Consider the following 25,659-nt stretch of genomic DNA (forward strand, 5'->3'; position numbering starts at 1 on the left):
CTCGGGGGACAGGCACAAGTTACAGACCAAATGTTGGTCTGTATAAGGATATTTACTGTGGCATTTAGGACAGAATCGGAACGGGGTCCGTTCCATCAGTCTCGATGTTGCACGCGGTCGGGCCGACCAGGCCCAGACGGGGAATCGAAAATACCCCGAAGGGTTACCGGAGCTCTTTAAGGCTCGGTGTCGATTTGCCCTAACTATCCCGATACCGAACGAAACAATACCGACGAATTTTCCGTTGATTCTGACTAACTTTCCGCCCCGAAACACGAAGCGAAAAGGAACACGTCCGAACCCGATGGCGGAAAAAAAACAATCTAAGATGGAGTCGACGCCCATGCGCAATGGAACCGAAGTGGGAGGAGTCCCTCGGTCTCGTGACTCGAAAAGACTTCTTCGAAGAAAAACAACTTGTAACACTCCGACCCAACACCAGACGGCGGACTATGCACAGCATGTGTATCTGCAGCTACACATGCCACCGAACATATATTTTTCAATATAAAAACTATTGGCCTGGAGTTCAGTCTGAGTGTGTGTTCCTCATTTATTGCCTGTGTGTGTACAACAAATGCTTTACACTACCCTCTGATAAGCCTACTGCTCGACCACACTACTACAAACTAGAGCATTAGATTAACCAATTTTGCCACTATCTTACCTCTAAGTGTGCACAGAGTCCAAGGGTTTCCCCTATCTCTCACTTTGAGATAGTATATACAGAGCCAACTTCCTACACACAGAAAGAAAAGAACTGACGTCACTGCGCTGAGGCGGAGTCTTTGTACTACTCCCGACGTCATCATGGCAACTACGACACCAACGACGCCCGAGGAGTCAGCCGACGCACAAGGGTATTGCTCGAAGAAAAAGCTCCTGATCCAGTCTGACGCTTGTGGGAAAATTCTAAGGTAAGAAATCTGCAACTAGAAGTCTCTATCAGATGCATGTTGTAGCCCTTTGGGACCTTGCCTGGCCACAGAGCCTTTGGTACCATGGGTACCTTTTACAGGGGACTTAACAGTGTGCCACGGGTATGCCAATTGCAGAAACAAAGGTACAGATTTTGGGAAAAAACACTGGTACTGGGGCCTGTTAGTAGGATCCCAGCACATATTCAATCAAAGTTGCATCAACATCAGGAAAAAAGTGGGGGGGTAACCATGCCAACAGTGGCACTTTCCTACACCCTGGTTAAAGCAAAAATATGCCGTGGGATGCCAAGCATTGCTGCATGGGCATACAATGCTACTTCAGCCCAAGCTGAAGTCTCCACGTTGTTACCTAGTAGACACTCTACAGGTAGGTCTGAGGACACAACAACTTTTTTAGGACCTGTAAACTCCTCCACCTGCTGAAATGAACAACTGCCATGGGGTGGCACACAGAGTTGCTGTTGTCGTCAGTCACTTGGTACTGATGACCAAATAGGTGTTGCACAGGGGACACCAGCTTTTCAGTCACCATGGCGACACTGGCACCTGTGTCCATTTATCAAGGGCTGCTGCCTGTACTTATCCATATTAAAGGGACAGGCAGCAAGGGTGGCAAGATCAATGACCCCATCAGAGACTAAAACAACTTCTGTTTTGTCTCTGACTAGACCAGCCCCCACAGTCAGCCCAGCTACACTCTTGGATTGGATATTGTTACCAGACCCACCAAACCTGCTATTACTAGGGGCACTAGTGGTAGAGTTGGGGGTGGTAGTGGTGGGTGGCTTGGTGCCTTTCCTAGGGCAGGAGCTGTCTCCTGGTCTATGGGTTTTGTTTTTACAAATATAGCACTAAGGCTTTTTATTATGGGAGGAAGAGGTTTTAGAACCACCCCCAGAGGAGTTTTGGGGGTCTGCTAAAGACTCCTTGTTTTTATGTTTGTCCCCACCCTTGTCCTGAGACTTACCTGCTTCCTTTTTCTGGTCTTTTCCACCCCATGTATGAGCTTTTCTGCTCATCCTAGTTGTGACCCATTTGTCTGCCTTCTTTCCCAATTCTTGGGGAGAGGTCAGATTTGAGTCAACTAAGTACTGGTGCAAAAAATCAGGCACATAATTGTTCAAAATATGCTCTCTCAGAATTAGATTATACAAGCCCTCATAATCACTGACTTTGCTGCCATGTAACCAGCCTTCCAAAGCTTTAACAGAGCAGTCCACAAAATCAACCCAATCCTGGGAGGACTCTTTCCTGGCCTCCCTAAACTGGATCCTATATTGTTCAGTGGTAAGACCGACTCCATCTAAATGTGCAGATTTTAGAACTGCATAGTTGTCAGCATCCTCCTCTCTGAAAGTGAGAAGTCTATCTGTCCCCTTGTCAGAGAAGGAGAGCCAGAGGATAGAAGCCCATTGTCTCTGAGGGACCCTTTGTACCTTACAGGCCCTCTCCAGAGGGAGTGAACCACTTGTAAATATCACCCCTCATCCTGTAGAAGGAACAATGTTGTTGAGGTTTCTGGAGTCAAAATAGTCCTCCCTGACACTATGCGCCCTGAAACTAAAGTTGCTGCCACCACGGGGTACTATCCCACCCCTGCCTCTTCCTTGCCACTGCCAAGGCCTCCCTATCTAGGGCTAGCCGCTGCTGCTGCAGTCTCAGCCTGCCCATCTCCAGTCTCTGTTTCCTGAGTTCCCTGTCTAGAGAATCTTCCCCTGGAGTTGTGCAGTGTGTCCCCTTAGATACCGAGGTGACATGAGTGGGTGGCTGAGGACCTGCCCCTATTCTTAGTCCCCCTTTCCACTAATCCTCTGGGCCCAAAGGGGGCCCTACTATTATGGCTTCCCTTCCCACTTCCTAAAGTGCTCCCAGCTAGGCTAGAGGGTTTACTAGGGACCCTGTGATTTTCTGATGGACACTGCTGACCCTCTTCAGTATCCAGATCCTGTCTCTCCAACACTGGGGGGCTAAAGTCTGCATCCTCCTCCTCCTCCTGGCTACCAGCATGGTCCTGGTCATCCTGGAGGAGCAGGCCCTGGAGCAGACTCTTATTAGGTTCCATCCCTGTCTTCAGGTTCCTTTCTAAGCACATCTCCCATAACTCTTAGAAAGTGAGGACCACCTAAGGTGAGTCCATAGCCTGAGATGTGCCCTGTTCTGAAGAAATGTTAGCTAGCTAGAGTGGTGTAGGATCAGTAACTACTCTAAGTCTCTCCAAAGAAGTTTGGAGCAAGGGCTATGCCTCAACCCCTAGCTTACTCAAACCCAAGAGATTACTTCTCCGATATTAGGTGCAATGTGTACCCCTAGCTAGTAAGCGGTCTTTCCTTTGGAAAGTACCAAGTGAGAGAGTGGTAAGGTAGTTGCAAGTGCTTATCCCACCACTGCACCAACAATGTAGGAAGCTGGCCTGGTGGGTACCTAAGATTCTTACACCTTATAACAGGTCCAGGTATCCCCTATTAGTGTAGTGTAGGTAGTGTCTAGAACACAGCAATATCACAAAATAAAATGATAGACGAAGTGTTTAAACTTTTCAAACACTAACCCCCAGTCACAGATCTGGGTTTAATCCATTGTTGTTTTGCTTGCCACAACACCCCAGTTAAGACCCATTCATATGCAAATCAGTCTTGACCCTGCTCCCTATGGGAGCAGTCCAGCCTGAACTGCCAAGCCAGGTCCTCCCTGGACAGGATTCAAGCATCCTAGGAACGGTTTCAGGGTATCACCCTTCATCATCCAGGGTAGCTTGAATCCAGTGGCGCAGCACGCAAGGGACCCATGTCTGGGCATACCCTAGCCACTTAGGGCGCATAAGGCAATATCACAAAACTGGGTCCAAACTGGGGTGGCATGGTGAGCAAAAGAACAATGGATTAAACCCAGATCTGTGACTGGGGTTGAGTGTTTGAAAAGTTTCAACACTACTTCCATCATCCTTTTGTGTTGCTACAGTTGCCCTAAGTGGCTAGGGTATGCCCAGACGTGGGTCCCTTGCTCACTGTGCCACTTGATTCTAGCTAGCCTGGCTGATGAAGGGTGATACCCTGAAACCGGTCATACAATGCTTGTTTCCAGTCCAGGGAGGACCTGGCCTATCAGTTTGGTCTGGACTGTTCCCAAGGGGAACAGGGTGAAGAGTGATTTCCATATGGCTGGGTCCAAACTGGGGTGGCATGGTGAGCAGAAGAACAATGGATTAAACACCAATCTGTGACTGGGGGTGAGTGAAAAGTATCAACACTCCGTCCATCATCCTTTTGTGTTGCTGAAGGCAGTGTTTAGAAGCCACGCTCTCTAGAGGTAGCTGTTGATGAGCAGCCAAGTTTTATCTAGGAGACATGCAAAGTTCTTGCAATACCACTGTAGTCACACATCACTTACACACATGAATGAAAACACTCAGTGTTACAAAAATAAAGGTACTTTGTTTTGGTAACTCAATACCAAGAACTGCTAGAGAGGCAACCCTCTAATAGGAGGTAAGTTCACACTAAATATATACCCTAGCTACCAGACATAGGCATAGAAAGTGATAGAAACCAGTGCAAATGCAAATAGACAATAGTGACCCTAGGGGGAGCCCAAACCATACACTAAAAAAATGGAACGTGAACACAGGACCCCCACCTAGGTAAGTGGAAAGTGTAGAGGGGAGCTTGGGGTACTAGGAAACACCAAAGGTAAGTAACACACTCCCCCTAGAGATCAAGAGGAAAGGAGTAAATTACTTGATTTTCCCCAAACCACCCAAAAGGAAGGAAAAGAAGAAAATGCAACACCCAGACAATACAGCAAGAAACCAGGGGTGGATTCCTGGACAGGAAGTGTGAAAGAAGGGGACCAAGTCTAGAAGTCACAGAGAAGCCCAGGGGGAGTAGGAGCTACTACCCACAGCTGTGGATGCAGGAGTTGCTCTACGGTGATGTGAAGAAGGTCAGTACTGCAGCCCTAGAGTCAGTGAAAGTTCTTGAAGGATGCAGATGACGTCCCATGCTGGAAGAATTGCAGTCAGGTTCTGATTCAAGGATTCCACCAACAAGCCTTGGGAAAGACAAGTGTTGCAGAGGCGGAAAGTGGAGCTGCTGGGGACCAGCAAGGCCCAGGAGGACTCAACCGAGGAGGGGGAGTCTCAGGGGACCCTCAGCGACACAGAGAGCCCACAGGAGCAGAGGCAGCACCCACAGGAGTCCCAAAACAAATAAGACTTCTGACAGTTTGTCCAATTACGAGTTTGTAATTGGGGTGCAAATCAATCTACAAACTTGTCCTAGTGCCCAGCATAAAGTGGCTTTGTGGAGGGACATCCGACAACAAGGATGACACCCACAACTTGAGGAGGAACATCAAACAAAGTCAAGTGCAGACACTCAATCTCCGTACACAGAGGTATTATAGATTGCGCAGGGAGCAGGACCCTGCCTTGCTGCTACGACAAGAAATCTTCCAGAAGCAGTAGCCTGATCAGAGGACAGATTCTCACACCCAAAAGAGGAAGATATCACACTCTCTTGCCCCAATTCGGAGCCACTAGGATGACTTGTGCTGAGTCATTCCCGATCTTTTTCAGAACTTATGGCAGGAGAGGATGAGGTGAAAAGGTATGTAATAGTTTCATGCTCTATTCTATTGAGAATGCGTCTCAAAGGGAGAGCCTTCTTGAGAACACTAGCACAAAAAAGGTTTGAACAATGCGCATAATCAATGGTGGCAAAAAGACATAGCTAGTGCTCTCCCCATTGCTAGAAGATGTCCTATGCCTCCACGGGCCGTAAACGCCATTCTAGATTCACCAAGCACCACCAGCTGAGTTATCTGCCCTGGCGTTCGAAGATTCTCCCCCAAAGGCAGTTCACAACCATTGAAATGCCCTGACAATCCAGCTACCTCTAGAGACAAAGTGATTCTTGGCACAGAACTCATCCTAGCAGTGACGGATCTATCCCTACTGCTAGCTCCGGGTGGGACAGAGTGAGGTTTTTGCTGCCACTTGAACTTTTCCTGACAAAGCCATAATGCCTTCAAGAGGCTCCTATTTGTAATTTGTACCCAATGATGCTGGTGAAGATGATTTGAAATAGATGCTTTGTGGTTCAACCCAGCGACTAATTTTGCAGCGGCTTTCTGAAATACTAGGATCTTCAGAGTGCGGTCTACCGGTAATGAACTTCAGTAGTCCAGTCACAAGAGTATTAACGCTCGGACCAAGGTGATTTTGGATGGTTCTGGGATCAAGTGCAAGATTTTATGGATGACTCCTAATGAATTCATACATGCAGTGGTAAGTGGTAAGTGGGTTTAAGACAGGATTTGAGTCAATAATGACTCCCAGATTCGAGATTGTTGTCCTGGAGCAGGGTCCACTTATGGTGACCACCATGACTGAGTCTGTTTCTAAAGACCACTATTTCAATTTATCAACGTTTAGGGTGCAGGAGATGTTTCTAAACCAGTACGTAAATTTTGCTACACATGCAGAATTGTGTATTTATCTGAGTAAGTGAATTATTTTTGACCTAAGGCTTCAAATCAGTCGGAAAGGGGGTGGGGGGGGCATACCCAGACTGAACAAGGTTGGACACAAAGCTGACGCTTTGAACCCTTGCTGAGGCTTGGGAGCATAAATCCCCTAGGCAAACTGTTTGCTTGTGTTCGGATAGGAAGAATGCAAACCATTTCATGGCTGTTCCTAAAATACTCATCTCTGCCAATCAATTCAAGTGTGTAATATAAGAGAGGGTTTTAATTGCAGCCAACTGGTTAAGGACTACCAGAGCAGCTGTTTTTCCCCCAAACCAAATGCCATGCATACCATTAGTGACTTAAGCTAGTACTGTCTTGGTGATGAGGACCTATGTAAAATCAGACTGGTCTAGATGGAGAAGTCGGTTAATCTCCAAAGAAGTACTCAGTTGATTATTGAAAACTAGTTCCATAATTTTAATGAGGAAAAGCAAGATTGAGCAATAATTGGCCATTATTTGGAGGACAAGGCATGCTTTTTTGAAAGAGATGTGACCAACGCTATTTTCCATGACTAAGGAACTATTCCTTCTCAAGGAAAGAGTTAAATAGCTCAGTAAACTACAGGAATCAAACTTTATTTAGATGTTGAACTGGACAAGCATCTGCCAGAGAGGATGATCTAATCTTGGCCTAGATTATCATGGTCTCTTCTGTTGCGTTTTCAAAAGAGAACATAAATGGCTCCATACTGTTTATGGAAGTTATTATGACCTTGGTTCCCTTCTGTCACAGACTGTCTAATAATCTGGTGATCTTCTCCTCGAAGAAGTTGGATATTTTGTTAGAAAACTCCTGTGACGTGGGTACAAGACTTGCTGCGAGGACGAGCTAAGCTTTTATAATTATTGAAGATTTCAATGGATGGAGTTTTAGAGTTGGCAATGCGTTGATGATAAAATGTAGCTTTGTATTTTGTAATCATCTGTTCATACTGCGCTGACTGGATTTGATGTAGTAAACTATTCTCTTTCATTACAGAATTTCTCCATGTTCACTCCAATGTTTTGCGTGTTCGTTTAGGTGCCCGAATATCTTTTTATACCAAGGAGCAGAGGGGCAAATGGTGTTTTTTGGGTGGATGTTGTCAATTCTATTGGTATAAGGATATCAAGCAACAAGGTTAGCCATTCATTAATTTTCATGCCTCCCAAGAGAATTAGCAAAATGGCAAGGAGAAAAGATTTCCTGGCCAGGGGAAGCTTGTTGTCTAACACTCTATCTGAAGGCATGAGGCTTGTGCTACAGCCCGTTTCTTTAAGAAAGGCTTTAACATACCAGCTGTCTGGGGAGTTTCTTCCTGGCTTGCTACAGTCTAGCATGGAAAAGTAATCTTCATCAGTCCTGAACTGGGGCGGAAAACCAAAGTAAGGTACCAGAATAAACAAGTAAGCATAGGGTCCATTTTGCCAGGCAATGAGGAAGTGGATGGGAGAGAAGGGATGGAAGGTTTAAAAGATGGTCACAGTTAATCATATTAACATTGATGGCAGCCTGAAATTCTTAGTTAAGCTCTAAAAGGAGCATTTAAAGTCCTTCAGAAGTTTTACCGGACAAGTTACTTGCCTTTGGTAACGCCTTATCTGGTGGAGACAATATCTAGTTGAAGATTCCTTACCGTAGAATGTCCCCCTAGGCATCAGTCTGGATCTGTAGATTTTACTGGATCCGGTTGTCGGCACGCGTCAGGTGGCATCCATTGTCTCCGCGCCCTTCGTCCACATCGGATATTACACTGCGGGTCCTATAGAGACACCAACCCGATGCACTGACATCACTTTCTTTTCCCGTCTTTCCACACCAGAAGCGCAGAGCCATGAAGAACACTGACCACTGGTCCATCATAACTAAGGCCCAGAAAGGGGAGTTCCTGTCCCAAGAAATCAGTTTGCAGAGAAGGGAGTATGGCTGCGTCGATAAGGAATCTGCAACTAGATATTGTCTCTAACAGAAAACATGTTACCGAAGGTAAGTAACTTGTCCATTTGATAGAGAAATCTAGGTGCAGATTCCTTACCTTAGAATAGATACCCGAGCAATACCATCCCCAGAGGTGGGTCTGTGAACCAAGATCATACTAGAAAGTTATCTGTCACTACTGTCAGCTCTGCTTATGGAAGGGAGAGGGATCTGCCTCTGACCCAATTGCGATTCTCCTGATGCTGTACGCACTGGAACTTCAAGTCCCACTGCAGAGCCAGCATATGCCATCTGGAATGCTTCACCAACAGGATGCATGAGGCGATGAGGCCCAGCAGCCTGACATTCATTTTCACCGAAATCCAGGACAGAGGTTTAAACATAGATATCATAGCCTGAATATTTTAGACTTGTCGCTCGGGAGGATAAACCCAGAACTGCACTCTGTCAAGAACAACTCAGATGGAAGGGAGCATCTGAGAGGGACTTGTGTGTTTTCAGCATGTTTATAGTGAACCCCAGTGAATGTAAGAAGTAAGCCATAGTCTAGGGGTGGAGGACGACTGCCTGGGGAGGGCCGGTTTTCAACATCCAGTTGTCGAGGTAGGAGAAGACAAACCCATGACCTGCGCAGATAAGCTGCGACCACCACCACTACCTTAGTGAACACTCAAGGGGTGCTGGTAAGGCCACAGTGGAGCACAGAAACTGAAAGTGCTTGTGGCCCACCGTGAACTGCAAGTAACATCTGTGGGCAGGCAGTACAGGAATATGGAAATTAGCATCCTGCATGTCCAACACTACCATCCAGTCACCTGGGCCCAGGGCTGATAAAACCTGAGCCAGAGTGAGTATTTTGAACTTCTGCCCTCCTGAGGAAGAGATTGAGGGACCAAAGGTCTAGGGTAGGGCAGAGGCCCTTGTCCTTCTTGGGGACCAGAAAGTATCAGGATTAGCAACCACAAAATAATTCGGGCATGGGAACCCTCTCTATGGCTCCCTTGGCGATAAGAGACAGAGAGCCGTAACTTTCTCCCAGAGAAGTGGCAAGTAATCCTCTTGTCACCCTATCGTAGGATGGTAGCATGGATGGAGGGGTAGTAGCCCCTTCGGACTATCTGCAAAACCCACCTGACGTGATGGACTGCCAGTGGAGCAGGTGATAGTGGATCCTACCTCTCCAACTGGTCCCTGGTGGGGATGATTCAGACTAGGAAGGTTTGGAAGCAGCTGCAGGCGGGGTGGGACGAAGGGGGACTCCGCAATCGCTCCCAGGACCTTCCTCCCATCCGGGACCTCAACTTATGCAGAGTTGAGTATCAAGCCGGCATCAGCATCATAGACAGCTCCCTCAAACTCTTCAGATGCACGGACCGACACGGTGCAGGACTTTGGGTCGTGGTTGTGCTCCAAACACCAAAGGTACACAAGGTGCTAATCCATCACATATCGCCCGAGGGCAGGATCTGCAGGGCTTGAATCCGTTCTTCCTAGATGAAATCCTTGGTGCACTAGGAGTTATACAGCTCAAAAAAACAGATGAAAAGCTGAAAAAGGGCAGTTAGAAAATTAATGAGGGGTAGCTCTCTTCAGATCAGCGCGGGCTGACGTGAAAAGAAAAGAGCTGACAGTGCACTCGGGTGGCTTCTATACAGTACCAGTGACGTCATATCCAGAGCAGACAATGCCAATGCCGGAAGCACAGCCAATAGACGCCACCCAACGGTGCCCAGGGGTACTGCTCCAGAAAAATCTCCAGATCCAGGCTGACACCTGGGGGAAATTCTAAGGTAAGGAATCTGCAACCAGATGTCTCTATCAGATATTCAAAATTATACACAACTGGATGCACCAACGTCCTTTAGAAGTTTAAATCAGAAGCACTTCAGAATCACCTTGAAAAAGCATGGTAGCTTGAAAAACACATATTGACTATTCCATAAACATAAGACTGATTTAAAAAGGAACAGGCACTAGAACCTAAATAAGGATTATCTGAGAAAGAAGCCAAGGACAGAAATTGTGCAATTATTATCACCCACCATCAATCTCAACACATTATTTGCCTCCACTGGAAAATAGTACAAACACATACCTTAAACATTACATTGATCTCATCACCAAGGGGGTCTTCATTTAGCATTGTGACTTTCAGGGGCACTGCATTTGAACTGAAGAAAGAGCATACCTGAAAAATCATTTAACATGGATAAGACTCAACAATACAAAGATTCAGTGCAATAAGCAGATATTTTATTTAATGTTTTCTACCTCTCTGCCCTCTTACTTAAAGACAACTGTGTAAAGCACAACTAAATGTAGTATGACAAATATATAATTTAACAGTAAGAATAACTGTTAATGAGTCACAATTAAACTGAATAATCATTATTCAATTGTAACATTTAATCTGATAAAATGGAGATTAGTACTAAGTACTGTTTTTGTCATTTGAAACCAACCTGAATACATGGGAAATATTTAAAAAATTACATTTTAGTGCATCAAAAACCATTTGGACTGAAAATGAGCAAGAATTTCATTTAGTTAAAGAAAAAAAAGAGCCCTTAGTATGTTGGTTAGCACTTTTAGTTTTACCAGATTCCAAAGTTCTAAAATATTTCTGCTTTATGGGGTAATCTGTGACTACCAGATGCCATCCAAGAGGAGTGTGTGGAGAAAGGGTACTCAGCCTAAACGCAATATGTGATTTGCTTTGTACAGACTAAATGAAGCTGTTACAATAAATTAGACACTAAAAAATCATGGATCAAATATCTATAACTGTTGACATCATTGTGACTATTGATGGTATGTAATGCGGATCAAAGTAAATGGAGATGAATTACGCACACATCTCCGTGTGAACAACTGCAACTTAGCATGCTACACAAAGCAATAGGGGTCCAATTCAACACGCAAATGGGAAAGTTGTGGATGAAAAATCTGCAACTCAAGCATGCATGACATTGGGGCTATTCACAAAACCTCAAATGTCTATGTTACATAGGAATGTGTGTTTCACTATGTGGAACCTATACAACATAGACAAGACCTACAAATTACAAGTGCAGCCCTGATGTGTACAAGTGGGTACTTCCAAAGGTGTGTCAGAATGGATAAGCTTCTTAAGGGAGGAAGGGGAGGCAGAGGCTAAAAGCAGTCATGCAAGGATTTGTCATGAACAATGAAATGGAATATTACACATGTAGATAACACAGATAACTTTTTCGAAGGCCTTGCTCAGAACGTAGTAATTTTGTTTTATTAATAGGTATATTTTGTGTAAAACTAAATCTTTATTTTGCAACATTTTTCCTGTGATATTTTGTCACTCGTCTACCACCCATAGTTGCAGACTTTTTAGTCACTTTGTGGTGGAGAGAGTAAGACAACCCATGGGCTGAGGCTCTTGAATAGTAAACATCCTCCATAAGCAATGGCAATTTGCAAGTAACTGCCTTAGGCCTGCATTAACACATTTCTAATAGTGGAAGGAAACTTGTCTTTTTGACTAGATGGCTTTGCAAATAAGAGGAGATATGGTGTAGTGGCTGTGTTGCTGACCTAGGACCAAGAAGAGGAAGTTTGGATACCAGTTTCAAAACTTAAACATCATGTGAACTTGGGCACATCTTATAACATGCCTGTGTCCCATAGGAACTACACATACTCATTGTTTCATATAAAATAAACGCTTAATGATAGCTTGATGCCCATTATTACTCTATTTCCCATCTGTGTTAGAACTAAATAAATACCAATACATGCAAATAAGCATTGTCAAAAACGCCATTCAGGATATACTAGAGCATTCTGGTTATCAACAAACGTGGACAAATATTGAAGTGAGCAGGAGGCAGGCAACGTTTTGCCTCACTTGTCACCTATGTAGTTGCATAACTTTTTATTCATGTCTACTCTAATCACCAACTTGCTCCAGAAAACTGTTGCCAATTATTGTTTAAGACATATTCTGCTCTCCTAAAAGTGTTAGTACTTTTGTGAATATTGGACACTAAATGAAGCACATAAAAGTCAAGTAAGATGCACATAAGGGCAATGTAGCTGTGAGTACTTGCTATGTAGGTTTTGAAATTATTACAGATTGAATTCTGATGCATTGTTGTTTTGAGTTTTTCGGAACTTAGCCTCAAGCAGGGTTTTCAAATCTACCAAATATCCAACATTCACATTCAAACGCAATTTGGTAAATACTCCTAGAGATCATAGCACTATCACTGGTGATAACACATTCAATTGCAACACTACTGACATTTAAGTACATCAAGACTGAAATACAGCATTTAGAGTACCTTAGTATTAAATTCTTTTGGCACCAAGCTTGGATTAATAGGCAGTCTGCACTTATTCTTGTTGAAAAAGGTCTGCACACGTTCCATTCCTTCTTGAAGAACAGTCTGTGAACACACCAATTAAAAAACAACCAAAATCTTTAGTAGAAATCAGACGTTTTTATATTTGTAATATGTAATTTCCATTATAACTCAAGATTAAAGCAACTGAACAAAAGAACAGGATATAATCATGAAAGAAAAAATATATTTGTAAATGTTGAGTCATGTTAACAAAGCTCCTTCATCCTGTGGGTCTTACTCCCTTCAGTCAAGCAGTAAAAGTAATTTAATGTACACAGCTGAACCTAAGAAGGCAAGTACTGGTCGATGATTACTGTACCTGCTGTAATAACTATTTTATTACAGTATCACTTGGCACAATACATGAAATAGCTGCTAGGTGTGTTCTCCAGCAGTCCATGTGAAAAAATTATTAATGCAGATTTTTTACAAACAAAAAAACCATTGTTGACCAGACAACCTTGAAAAAAGCCTTGGGATAGGACAAGCCAGTAGATGTGAAACAAGTTTTGGCGAATCATCATTGATTGTGTAGGTAACAGATTAATTGGGGGGAAAAAAAACAAATAGATGCGTTTGGGTACTACTGAAGTGAAATAGTAGACCACACCTATTCCACACGACCTGGGTATAGAGGTAGTAGAATTGTTCCTTTATCAACGAGATGGTGGCAGAACTAAATATGTCATTGTACTGTAACTATTCTAATTTTAGCTGCATTACAATTATTTTGAAGAAATAAAGAATTCTATTTACAGTTAAATAGAACAATCAATGGCAGTTGTGCAGCCCGAGCTATGGAAATCTTTCATGGTGAGATTTGATGAGTGACATATCTTCAGTTACATCAAATGGGTGCACTCGGATTAGAAGTATTTTCATCGATGCTAGGTAAGGGCTAAAATTATGTGTGATATAAGAGGGCATTTAACATTTGATTCTCTGATTTTGATGTTGGTACCATCAGACTTTTTCTACAACTATGGATTTCTTACGCTAAGCTAACTTTGCCCTGAAAATATCACATGCTTACAAGCACATTGTCATTAAAGTCACAACATGTATTTTAACCACATACTTCAGATAGCATCCACATGTGTTCCATAAGACAGTATCCATTTATGACATCACAAGAATTATAATAGCATAAGATGCCAAAGTGGCTCACACAGCACCCTGTGATGCTTGAATTAATTTTAAGAAATAAAACTTAGGGTGGCTATCAATTCTTTATAAAATAGTATCATGAACATTTAATACTGGTTTGAACACTGGCTACTTCCAAGTTGTCTTTTTTACATTAACATTCAATATAAGGAACTGAAGAACTACTCATTTGGACTTGAGTTACGTTTGCAAATGTTGAGAAAAAACTCAGAATGAAATGTGTTCTATGCATTTCCTTTCATTTGTGATGATTCACCTTAAGTCCCCTGAAGAGAAGCTATTTCTGGCCTCAAGATGTTTGGGTGGAAATACAGAAACACATGTGATTTGACTATACATTTTTTTAGAAGCATTGATGAACAAATAAATTATGAATGAACTCTCATGAAAAACAAATAAAAATGGCATCTTATGAAAATCTGTGGATATCAATAAAATATAAGGCACATGAATAAGAAAGTCACATGTCTATAAAGTGCAGTTCATCGAAAAGGGACACTAACCAGGGAAGAGGATGTGCTATCGGTATTCAAATTAGGGACTACAAGACTAGTGTGGTCCAGTCTTGGATAAATGTAGTAACTGATTAACTTGAAAAATGTCAAATAAATGTGGAAAGTGATAAAGATTCTAGCATAGCAATCACTACAAAATGAATGACCATGATGCTAGAATGCAAAATTAAGAAAGCTGAAAAAGTCAAGTTTTAAGTTTCTTCTGGAAGAGGAGGAATGGATCTTAAACCAAGAGTGAGAGTTTTCCACCACATAGCTGCCAGGAAGGAAAATGAAAGCCCTCCAAATTACATCTTCTGATAAATGGTATGATCAACAGGTAAGCATCCGCTAATCTTTAGATACAGTTAGACTGAGAGAGAAAATACGCATATCAGATAAAGAGTAACCATTTAGTCAACGTCATACAAATAGCTTTTAACATTGAATGTTTCCGAATTGGAAGCCAATACAGAGCTCCGAGATAAAAGGCAACCAACTGACCTGAATGCAACTTAAGGACGGTAAGCGCTGAATAATGCTGAACAATCTGTAGGTGATTAGTAAGGAGGTTAGATAGACCCAGTTAACAGGAATTGACAAAAAAGAGGTGAAATAATGAAGCCTTGAATAGCTGTTCTTCTGGCATGGTCATGGAGGTAAAATACTAATTTCCTCAGCATTTTAAGGAAGGAGAAGCATGTGACAGCTGTATGATTTATTTGCGTGGAGAAAGACAGTGTATGGTCAAAGAAAATACCAAGGTTTTTTTGTAAAAACAGAATTGACAGGAATAAAATACAAATCAAAGGCCGACTAAGTATCAGACCAGACGCATGTTTGACTTCTGTTAGAAACTGGGTTGTTGGGTGACTGAGGTAGGAGCCCTGGTAAAGCAGCAACTTCAATTCTCGTCAGGGTGAGTCAGATACATACCGTAAATTAACTTGAGCTCACCCTCTGGTAGCTTGGCACAGTGAAGTCAGGCTTAACTTACAGGCAATGTGTAAAGTATTTGAGCAACACTTCAAACAGTAAAACAGTGCTAACACTACACAAAATTATTCCACACCAGGTTAGAAGAATAGAACTTAGTTTAATAAACACAACAGGACCAATACAACAAAAATCCAATAAGTACACCTGGAAATATAACTTTTTTCAAAGTTTTAAGAAACAATGGTGCTCAAAAGCAAAAAGCGCTACTGGGGATTTCAGGTCCCGCCAGACAGAGAAATTCAAAAGTTCCGACCGACCGCAGTGGAATGTGGGCCGGTGACATGGACCCAGATAGGCCCACTAAACCAAAGTACCTTGAATCCTGTTGCGGTCCTGACTGCAGAGAGCTGCCTGGATCTGTGAAGATGCGTCACGCACCTGAGGCGATTCATCGGTTCTGAGATGTGGCGAGGCTGCTGTGTGTGGTCCTGTTGCACTGAGGATCCTGTCGACTGGGGTTGCAATATGAAAGCCAATGTCGAGGATGCGCTGCGCATGAGGCGTTGTGTCAGTTCCAATGACCGGTGAAGCTGTGATGCAGAGATTTGGCATCATTGTCGAGGCTGCCGTCAACAGAAGATGCAAGGAGCTTGCACTGGAAAAAGCACTGTGCAGTGGCGGTTCCAAAGGTAATGCATCGAACCCAGATGCAGACTGCTGCGGCGATGAAAGTCTATTGTGACAGGTGTAATCCACGCAGTAGCAACAAGATGTGTCAGTTCTGCTAGAAGATGCTTGGCTCAGCATAGGATATGCCTGTTCCACTAAGAAAGTACCTTAAACCCACTTCAAGGGGTCCAGGACTGGCGTGGCACCACTTGGCTACCCAAATTCAAAGACAGCAGAGCCCAGGTGTTGAAGCAGTGTGGTTGGAAGTCTTTTATGTCCCTGACACTTCATATCAGGAGCCATATTGCTAGTCCTTGGAGTCACTCAGGGTTCAAGTAATGCAGGTCCAGTCCTTCTTACCCAGACCGGGGAACAGCAGGCAGCACAGCAAGGCAGGACTCCAGCAAAGCAGCAGTCCAGCAGAATGGCAGTCTTTCAGCAGCACAGTAGTCCTTACTGGCAGAGTATTCAGAGGTCCAAAAGTGTACTGAAGAGGTGGTGCCAGAGGTACAGTATGCGTACCCAGTTGGGCCTCTAAAGTGGGGGAGACTTCATAGAAAGGCCTTTCAAGTGCACAGAGGTCCTGACCTTCCTTCCCTGGCTATGGACTCACTACAGGGGGCTATGCGTTCTCTTGAGTGGGGACAGGACACAGCCTAAGTAGGTGTAAGTGAGGCTGTGCCCAGATCCTTCCTTCCACCCTCCTAGGATGGCCCATCAAGTCACACCTAAGCTGCCATTGTGTGTGGCTGTCTAGGGGAAATACACAAAGCCCATCCCAGACAAGGGATTAGAGAGAGCCAGTAGGCAACAAATGGCTAAAGTAGGAAAATGTAAAGTGTCTAAAAGTGGCATTTTCAGGATTGCAATTTAAACTCTGATCCCACCATAAGTTGTGATTTTAAATTGTGATTCCAGAGACACCAAACTTGAAACGTTGATCTCTTCCACATAGTGAATTACATAGGCTTGATGTAGTAAAAAAACAACACTGGTAGTTATTTACTACTAGAGCATGGAAAACTTAAAAGTATATGTTCTGCATTTTAAATGCACTGCATCCTGCCCTGTGGGTTGTCCAGGGCCTAACTTAGGGGTGACATATGCAATAAAAGGAAAGGTTTAGGACTGGGAAAAGGGGTATTTCACAAGGCCGACAGGACAGTATAAAACTTCACACACAGGCTCCGCAATGGCAGGCCAGAGACATGGTTAGAGGTCTACTTGAGTGGTGGCACAATCAGTACATATAATTTACAGGCCCTGGGCACACGTAGTGCACTTTAAAGGATATATTGGTAAATTACATTTGCCAATTTGGGAAAAGCCAACATTACTATGTTTAAGGGAGACAGGACAAGCAATTTAGCACTAGGTAGCAGTGGTAAAGTGCACAGAGTCCTAATACCAGCAAAAACGAGGTCAGAAAAATAGAGTTGGTACACAAAAAGTTGGGGGAAGACCACCCTAATGCTGTCAGGTCTAACGAACACCAAAAAGAAACAACTCAAGATTATTTCCTCTAAGTTTCAGGCAGTTATTTTTCATCCATGCTGCAACTTTTGACATAAAAGATAATACTGTTTCTGGGCTGAGGCGATACAAACTGAGAACGCAACTACAATTTGTTTTTTGTTCACATAGGCCATCACCTCAAGCCCATAAAGTCTGATGGGTACTCCTAATTGCAGAGTCCTTAACTTTAAAATAATCTCTTGGCACCATACTGGATCCACAGGTTTTCAAAGCATGCCACTAGGTGGTGACGTGTGTCTCCGAGCTGGCTTCACTACGTCCTGTAAGTGGTGGAATGGAGCTCCATTTAAGAGATACTTCTCCACATCAACATCAACTGCTTTCTTTCTGAGCCTTTGAATTCAGATCCAAAGCTCCACTCCCTTTTAGTCAGTTTTTGAATTTCTCTCAAAATAGTTTCCATTGTACAGGGAATGATGACTCTACCAAAGATTATAAGGTTCAAACTGTGCATGACTGCTGGAAACAAATATTGGTAGTGTATCCACAGATGATGTGCCTGTGGTGTTCGGGCTCAGGGACAGTCTCCAAGTCATGCAAAAAATGTGCCCCCATGCACATGACAGCAATACAGTACTGTGAAATGTAGCTTCATGTTCTATGAACGCTGAAATAAATCAGAGACCTTCATTAAGTCCATCTCTAATTCGAAGGCACAGACTCAATTCCACTCGAGGCAATTCCCGCAAAGGATCCTCTTAGCGTCAAAGGCATCTGGTAAGTCAAAGTCAAAATCTAAAAAGAAGCATAAAACGTCAAAGCTGGACTCAACTCCATCTGCCACTCTCTGTCCTAAAAGAAGTCAGTAGGGCGTCAAGGTGCCCAACAATCTAGCTCTGGATCATGCAGCTGATTCTAAACCACAATTTCCTGGACAAACTGCATCGCTGCTGCCGGTTGAGGCCTTTAAGGAGGCCATTTTGCTTTTTTTTTTTTTACAATATTTCATTTCCCTTTGGCGGGTCTTTGGGCTCCAAGGGCCTCTAGTCAGGTTATCTCCAGCGGATCCATCCTCAGCACTGTCTGTGTCTCTAGCAACTGCCTCAGGTCCTGCACAAACTTCAATGCAGACATCGGTTCCAGCAACAAGATCTGCATTGGCCCATTCTACACCAACTGATGTATCAAGGGCAAGCATCTGCCGCCTCCGGTGTCACCCACACTATGGTGATGCTGCTCCTGAGGATGTTTATGCAGAATTGCAGGAGGCCAGTAGGCTGGATACATTCCCTGAGACAGTGTTAGTTTCACCCCTTAAACTCTTAATGTAGGAGAGTGCATAATTTCTCGCAATGATTAGATGCAGAGTTGAAGTCCTGGATCTACAGCTGCTTCCAGCTGAAATGTCCTCAGTGAGGTTTTGCATCCTGTGCCAGCATCATCAGTGGTGTTTCTTCCATTTAATGAAAACCATGGCCAACACCGTTCTGGGCACTTGAGCACAAATGTGCTCCTGCCCACTGGTGAACAGGCAGATGGCCAGAAATGACAGACCAGCACCAGGGGACCTGGACTTGCTTACGCAGCACTAGACTCCTGAGTCTTTGATAATGCAAACTTCTAACAGGAAAGTCAACCCGAATGCATTGCCCCCATTTCCCCCAGTCATAGAGTTGATAAAGGATTGAAATATTCAGGGAGCAGATGTTCTCTTCAGGCAGCCTGGCAATGAGGTCAGTCAATTTGTGCATCTTTTGGGACATGGTCAGCAAGATCTTGCCTGCAACCAGGAGGAATTTTGGGCTCCTTGTTTCAAATCTTTTTGGATGGCACGGATGCAGAAAAATATGTAAGCAGACTAGCCTGAATACTATTGACTGCTTGGGGTGTGCGGTGGGTACTAGTGTGGTGCTCCACCCCAAGTGTAGAAAAGGCTGATTATACCCCTGACCGCTTTAAAGAAAGTAGATTCACAGCACATTGGCCTGACACTTTCCTCAGCAGTTCCGACCTTTTCAAGGCTACTCCACAGGGTTGGTGTTTGGGCACAACCATGCCCTGCCACTACCGCAGTAGTCTCCCCAGTCTTTCCATGCCAGAGGACAGAGGTCAAGCAGGCATTGTGCAGGTCATCAGGTTCATAAACCTCCTAACAGCCTTAGGTTGCAATCAGCAGAGCACAGTAAAGCATATAGGGGCAGGATCATACATTTGTTTCCACAGTGGCAGGCCACCCCATCTGACAGATGGGTCCTCCAAATTGTCCAGCAGACCTGCGTTCTGCCATCCAGTCTGACCCACTTCAACTTCCTACCACATCAAACCGGCTTCCAGACAAGCATCTCTCTATCTTGCTGCAAAAGGTGCAGGCTCAAGTGGCCAATGGTGCAATGAAGAAGGGGTCTGTTTCAGAAGTAGAGCGAGGTTGTGAGTCCTATTACGTCCTCAAACCGGAGAAAGACAGGGGCCTTCGTCCTATTTAGATCTTATCGCTCTGAATGCCTTCCTATGGAGGGAAAAATTCAAAATACTCACTGTGGCCCAAATTCGGTCTGGGTGACGGGATGGTTGCTTCTGTGATGGGGTGGTCACTGCTCATCATCAGAGGTTGGGGATAGCAGTTTTTGCCAAACTCGAAGACTGGCTGTCGAAGGCTGACTTGCTACATTCAGTTGCAGGCTACCTCCAGGTGACACCAGACCTCTTGAGCCTATTTTCACACTGCGCAACTCAAGGTTTTTACTCCACCACAAGGGGCATGGGATATTTAGGCTATGATCCCGATCCTCGATCTCGGTGAGAGCGCCTCTGAAACGCTTGGTCTATTGCTATGTTATGCCTATTTGTACAACGTGCTATCACCCTGGAGTGTATACTGGTACTGAGCAGGTGTGACACTAGCCTTGCCTCGGGGGTTGGGGAGGCTACTCAAAGAGCCAGGTCTTCATTTTCTTTCAGACCTCTGCAACTGATAAATAGTCCCTAATGTTTAGTGGTAGCATTTTTCAGGGTTTAGTGGCAACGTAGGAGAAGGCCCAGCCACAAGCTCCGGGTTTTTGTATGCATGGGTTGCCTGCAAAAAGGTCATCCAGCGGAGCGGAGGTGTTTGTTTGGTTTGTGGAAGGAGATGAGGCTGTTGAGGTAAGCCGGATCAGTGTTGTGCAGTGCCTTGAAAACGTGGGTCAAGAGGTGAACTTTGTTTGTTTGTGTAGTGTGAGTAGGTGGAGCCCCTTGAAGTGTGGTGGAATGTGTGAGCCTTGGTTAAAGGTTGAGATAGATTTTTACAGAGTGTTGGATGGTTTGTAGTCATCTAGTGAGTTGTTTGCTGATCCCAGTGCAGAGAGTGCTATCACTTTCCAGTTTGCTAATGATGAGGGTGAGTGTGGCTATTTTGTGTGTGGTCGGGAGCCACTTGAAGATTTTTCTCGACAACTTCAGGACGTGGAAGCACGAGTCTGTCATGCAGTGGTTGGGTGTGAAGCTAGACTGTGTGGTGTTGAGGCATTGCTGTTGGTTCAGAAGGTTGGTGAGACATGTATTGAGTTTTGAAGGGTTTGCAGAAGGCTTCTTTAGGAGAGGAGAACTGTGGCATGTTTCCACAAATCTGGGAAGGTGGCAAAGGCAATTGGGGAATGATGCACTAATTAGCAGAGTCCTTTCTGAAGACATGGTGGGGCAGACGTCCGACGGGTCCTGGAGTGGATGGACTGCATGGTGGTTTGATCAATAGTGCTGTTGGGTCAGGCGGATATAAGTATTTTCTTCGGCATGATGGGGGAGTCTTGCTGCGAGGTCTGTCGGGCCCAGTTATGAGTTGAATTTTTTTTTAGTTGGAAGTAATGTTCCTGCAGAGGAACTGTGAGAGTTGGTTGCAGATGTCCTGTGAGGGGATGATACTGCTGACAGCAGCCACAGTTGGGGTGAAATCCTCCTGACTGGCAAAGATCTCTTTGCTGCTATTGCTGTTGACGTCAATGAAGCATGTGAGTGTGGAGCACTTGGTGGTCTGGATCTACTGGCGGTACCGTCTGAGGGCAGATTTGTTCATGTTCTTGTCCATGATCTCAGATCAATCACTACCGGTGCTAAGTCATGCAGAGTTCCTCTGTGTATCCACGGCTTGCTAGAGATCTGGAACTAGAGGATTTTCTGTGTTTGAGGGGAGTCAGGGAGTTGGCACAGGTAGTGATCTAGTTCTTGAGGTTATTGATGGATGGATTCTGGTAGGCTCCTGCTATGTGGGGTCTTTGTTTCACAAGTCTGGCCATTCAATCGTCCTCAGGTATGCTGTTATGGCTCGTTGGCCAGGTAGTGGCTGGTCTGTGGTCTCTGGTGGTGCAGGACACAGATGGTGAAATTAACACGGGTGTGGTCTGTCCAGGTTATTGGCATCAGTTTGTCAACTGAAATGTTGCAGAAGAAGGGGAAGTTTGGATCCAGGAGTTGCCTGGTGGTGTGGATCAGTCTCTTTACAAGTTGGGGGAAGCAGAGACCTTTGAGGTATTCAAAAAAGGCAGTTGTATTTGGACAGTGCGGTCCTCCAGAAGGAAGTTCAGGTCCCCAAGGAGGATGAAAGTGCTGGTGTTAAATGTGTGGGGTGCGAATAAATTGGCAATGGTGTGAGTGAATTTGCTGCGCAATCTTGGTAGTCTGTGATTTGGAATTTGAAGGACAGCTACTCCATATAACTGGTTGGTGTATCTGAGGAGGAGGTTCAGCTGAAGGTGTCCTGGATGACTATGGCAATGCCACCTCAGGACTTCTGCTGCCGGTCCTGGAAGCTGATGCATTATCTGGCTGGGATGGTTGTAGACAGGTTCGGGCTGACATCATGCTCAGCCATGTCTCTGTTAGGAACAGCAGGTCTGGCACATGGTAGTGCAGTAGGTCCCATGTGGCGTGCTTGGAAAGTGAGCATATGTTGTGGAGCATGCATAGGTGTGAGGAGCGTAGTGTCATCTGTGAGTGTTGAGTTTTGGTGTCAGATAATTTGTGGTGAGCCATGGGTAGGGAGAGTGCATAAGAACTTGCAGGTGGCATAGTACAACGCCCCTTAGGTGCTCTGTGTTGCAGCTTGGCCACAGCATGCAAAGCAGAAGCCAGGGTTGAGGTCGAAGATGGTAGCGGTAGGGTACCAAAGGGTTGTGGGAGGATCAGGGTCCGGGCAGTAGTGTTTGGTGAAAATGTGCAAGGATGTCCATGTTGTCACCTGACAGATACCAAGGACTGGAACTCTTCATGCTAACGTAGTGGTCACAGCTGTAGGTTAAATAGAATGAACAAGCAATCCCACAAGAGGTTGCTTTTTGGTCAGTTAGCAGCACATTTTAATGCAGCATATGACCCATCTGGAAATAGTTCGATTCTGCACTGCCCGACCTTTTCTTTGCACCCACATAAACAACGAGTTCATCATTCACTCTGTACTCTTTTGTTCAATCAAGGTAGAACGCCAACGTTCTTTTCGGGTACAGATGATGGAGTCTCTGATGTTCCTTAAAGAGGTCTGGTGGTGAGTAAAATGTAAGCAAAGTGATGGACTTTTGGTAGAAAAGAAGCCTGAGTGCGAAGCATCAGTTTGTCAGGATGGATGGAAAGGTAGGGCGGCTGAGATGACTATGCCTGCAGCTCACTTACCCTGGAGGGAGATGTAATGGCCACAAGGAAGGTGAGAAGCCTGAGTGGAAAACTGTGGAGAGGCTCAAAACGAGCACACATCAGAAATGTCAAGACGAAATTCAAATCACACTGGTGCATAATGAACGGGGATGGAGGAAGCATATGAGTAAGACCTCTGTGGAGCCTATGTACAATACAGGACTTAAACAAAGAAGATAGATCATGGCATCTCAAAAAAGCAGAAACTGCAGACAAATAACCTTTTAAAGTGCCTATAGCGAAGTCCTGCTGGGCCAAAAAAAATATAAGCAACAGAACCTCAGAGAAAGGGGCAGAAAAGTGGTCAGCAGACTTGTCTGTGCACAGTGTCACAAATTTCTGCCACCGGCAGGCGTATACCGTTTTGGTGGATGGATGCCTGGGTGTCAAGATACCATTACAGATTTGGACGGAAGGTCTAAATCGGTCAGCTGCTGCTGCTCAAACTCTACACAAAAAGGCAGAGAGTGGACAGTTTAGGTGGCGAACCCTCCCCTGCTGCTGCGACAGAAGATCCTCCCAAAGGGGCATTCTGATTAGATGATCGATGGACATGCTCAACAGCTCCGAATTCCAAACTCTCTGAGCTTAGTCCTGAGGCACAAGGATTACTTGGGCCCAGTCGTTCTTGATCTTGTTGAGAACTCTGGCCAGAAGCTTTTTGGGTTGAAAGGCGCATAGGAGGCCTGAGTTCCACTTGAGCGTCTCCGTGAGATTTCTGCCTTGAAAACTCCAACATGCAACACTGCTGACATTACACGTTATCGGTGAACCGATATAACTAAGGCTCTTCCCACTGCTAAAAGGGGCCTTACACCACTTCTGGATGGAGCAGCCATTCATGATAGACATTTTCAGCTGAGTTTGTCTGCTCTGGCATTCCGACAGCCCACCAGATGTTGAACCACCAGGCATAAGCAAACTGTTCCAGCCACGTCAAAGGTGCAGAGCCTCTTGACAAATGGTCCATGATCCCACCTCGCCCTGCTTGTTGCAGTACCACCGTGAACACCTGCACCATCTTTCACCTTGACAGTGGAAAGAAATGCCTTCAATGCTAGCCGGATCGCATGGAGATCCAACAAGTTGATGTGGAGCCCGGACTCCACCAGAAACCAGATGCCTCTGATCTTGATCTCTCCCAGCTGACCACCCCATCCCAGCAGTGACGTGACTGCTGTAAGACCTGGATGGAGAAGGGGGAGGGATCTGCCTCTGACCCGATCACAGTTTGTTAACCACCACAGCAGATCTTGTGCAGTTCCCTCTGTGATCTAGACCTTGTCAGAGAGATTCCCTTGATGCTGCATCCACTGGAACTTCAGGACCCAATGCAGAGTCTGCATATGCCATCTGTGGTGTGTTACTAGCAGGATGCAGGAGGCCGTGCCGCCCAGCATCCTTAGGGTCATTCTCACCGAAATCCAGGACAGAGGCTGAAACATCAGTATAATAGAATGAATATCCTGGACCCACCGCTTAAGAGGATAAGCTTGAAACTGCACTGTGTCCAGAACAGCTCCAATGAAAGGGAATATCTGAAAGCAAGTCAGGTTTGACTTCAGCATGTTTATAGCGAACCCCAGTGAATGCAGGAGGTTCGCAGTAGTCTGGAGATAGGAGAAGACAGCCTGGGGTAAGCCCGTCTTCAATACTAGTCTTCGATATAAGGGAGGAGGGAAACCCCTGATCTGCACAAATGAGCTGCGACCACCGCCATCACCTTGGTGAACACCTGAGGGACGCTGGTAAGGCCAAAGGTGAGAACAGTGAACTGAAAGTGCTTGTGGCCCACCGTAAACCACATGTTAGGTCTGTGGGCAGGCAGGACGAGAATGTGAAAATAAGCATCCCACAAGTCCAACGCTACCATACAGTATCCTGGGTCCAGGGCAGATAAAACCTGAGCCAGAGTGAGCATTTTGGACTTCTCCTTTTTGAGTAAGAGCTTGAAGGACTGAAGGTCTAGTATGAGGCAGAGGCTCTTGTCCTTTTTGGGTACCAGAAAGTAGCAGCAATAGCAACCACGAACTACTTTTGGCACAGGAACCCTCTCTATGGCTCTCTTGGCCAAAAGATCTGTATCTTCCTTACGGAGAAGGCATAGGTGATTAGATTGCGTAATGATGGCCTGGATGGAGCGGTAGATTTGAAGGGGAGGGAGTAGAACCTCCGGACTATCTGCAAAACGCACCTGTCTTATCGGATGGATTGCCGCGGAGCAGGTGAAGGCAACTCTGCCTCCGACTGGCCCTTGATGGGGTGTCTGACTAGGAAGGTTTTCAGGCAGCTGCAGATGGAAGGGAGTAGGGGGACTGGCCAGACCGCTGGCACCCTAATCCATGAGGTCAGTGGATCCCATACCCTTGGCCACGCAGATGCTGGACAGCATGTGCGGCATGGTGGGTGGCTGGGAATGAACACAGTTCGAGGCTCTTTCCACAGCTACAAAAGAGGTGAAAGGCAGACTGGGGATTGAGGGGTGCAGGG

At 45.1% G+C, this 25,659-nt stretch overlaps 1 protein-coding gene across 1 annotated transcript in view; it reads right to left on the minus strand.

Annotated features, from left to right (window-relative positions):
* Positions 1-25,659, minus strand: part of PIK3C2A (phosphatidylinositol-4-phosphate 3-kinase catalytic subunit type 2 alpha) — an 852,450-nt gene that overhangs the window by 264,365 nt on the left and 562,426 nt on the right. Inside the window, 2 exon segments of the mRNA XM_069223730.1 lie at positions 10,483-10,575; positions 12,704-12,808. Coding sequence (XP_069079831.1) covers positions 10,483-10,575; positions 12,704-12,808 — 198 coding nt within the window.

Source organism: Pleurodeles waltl, chromosome 3_1 (assembly GCF_031143425.1).
Source record: "Pleurodeles waltl isolate 20211129_DDA chromosome 3_1, aPleWal1.hap1.20221129, whole genome shotgun sequence".
Taxonomy (NCBI): domain Eukaryota; kingdom Metazoa; phylum Chordata; class Amphibia; order Caudata; family Salamandridae; genus Pleurodeles; species Pleurodeles waltl.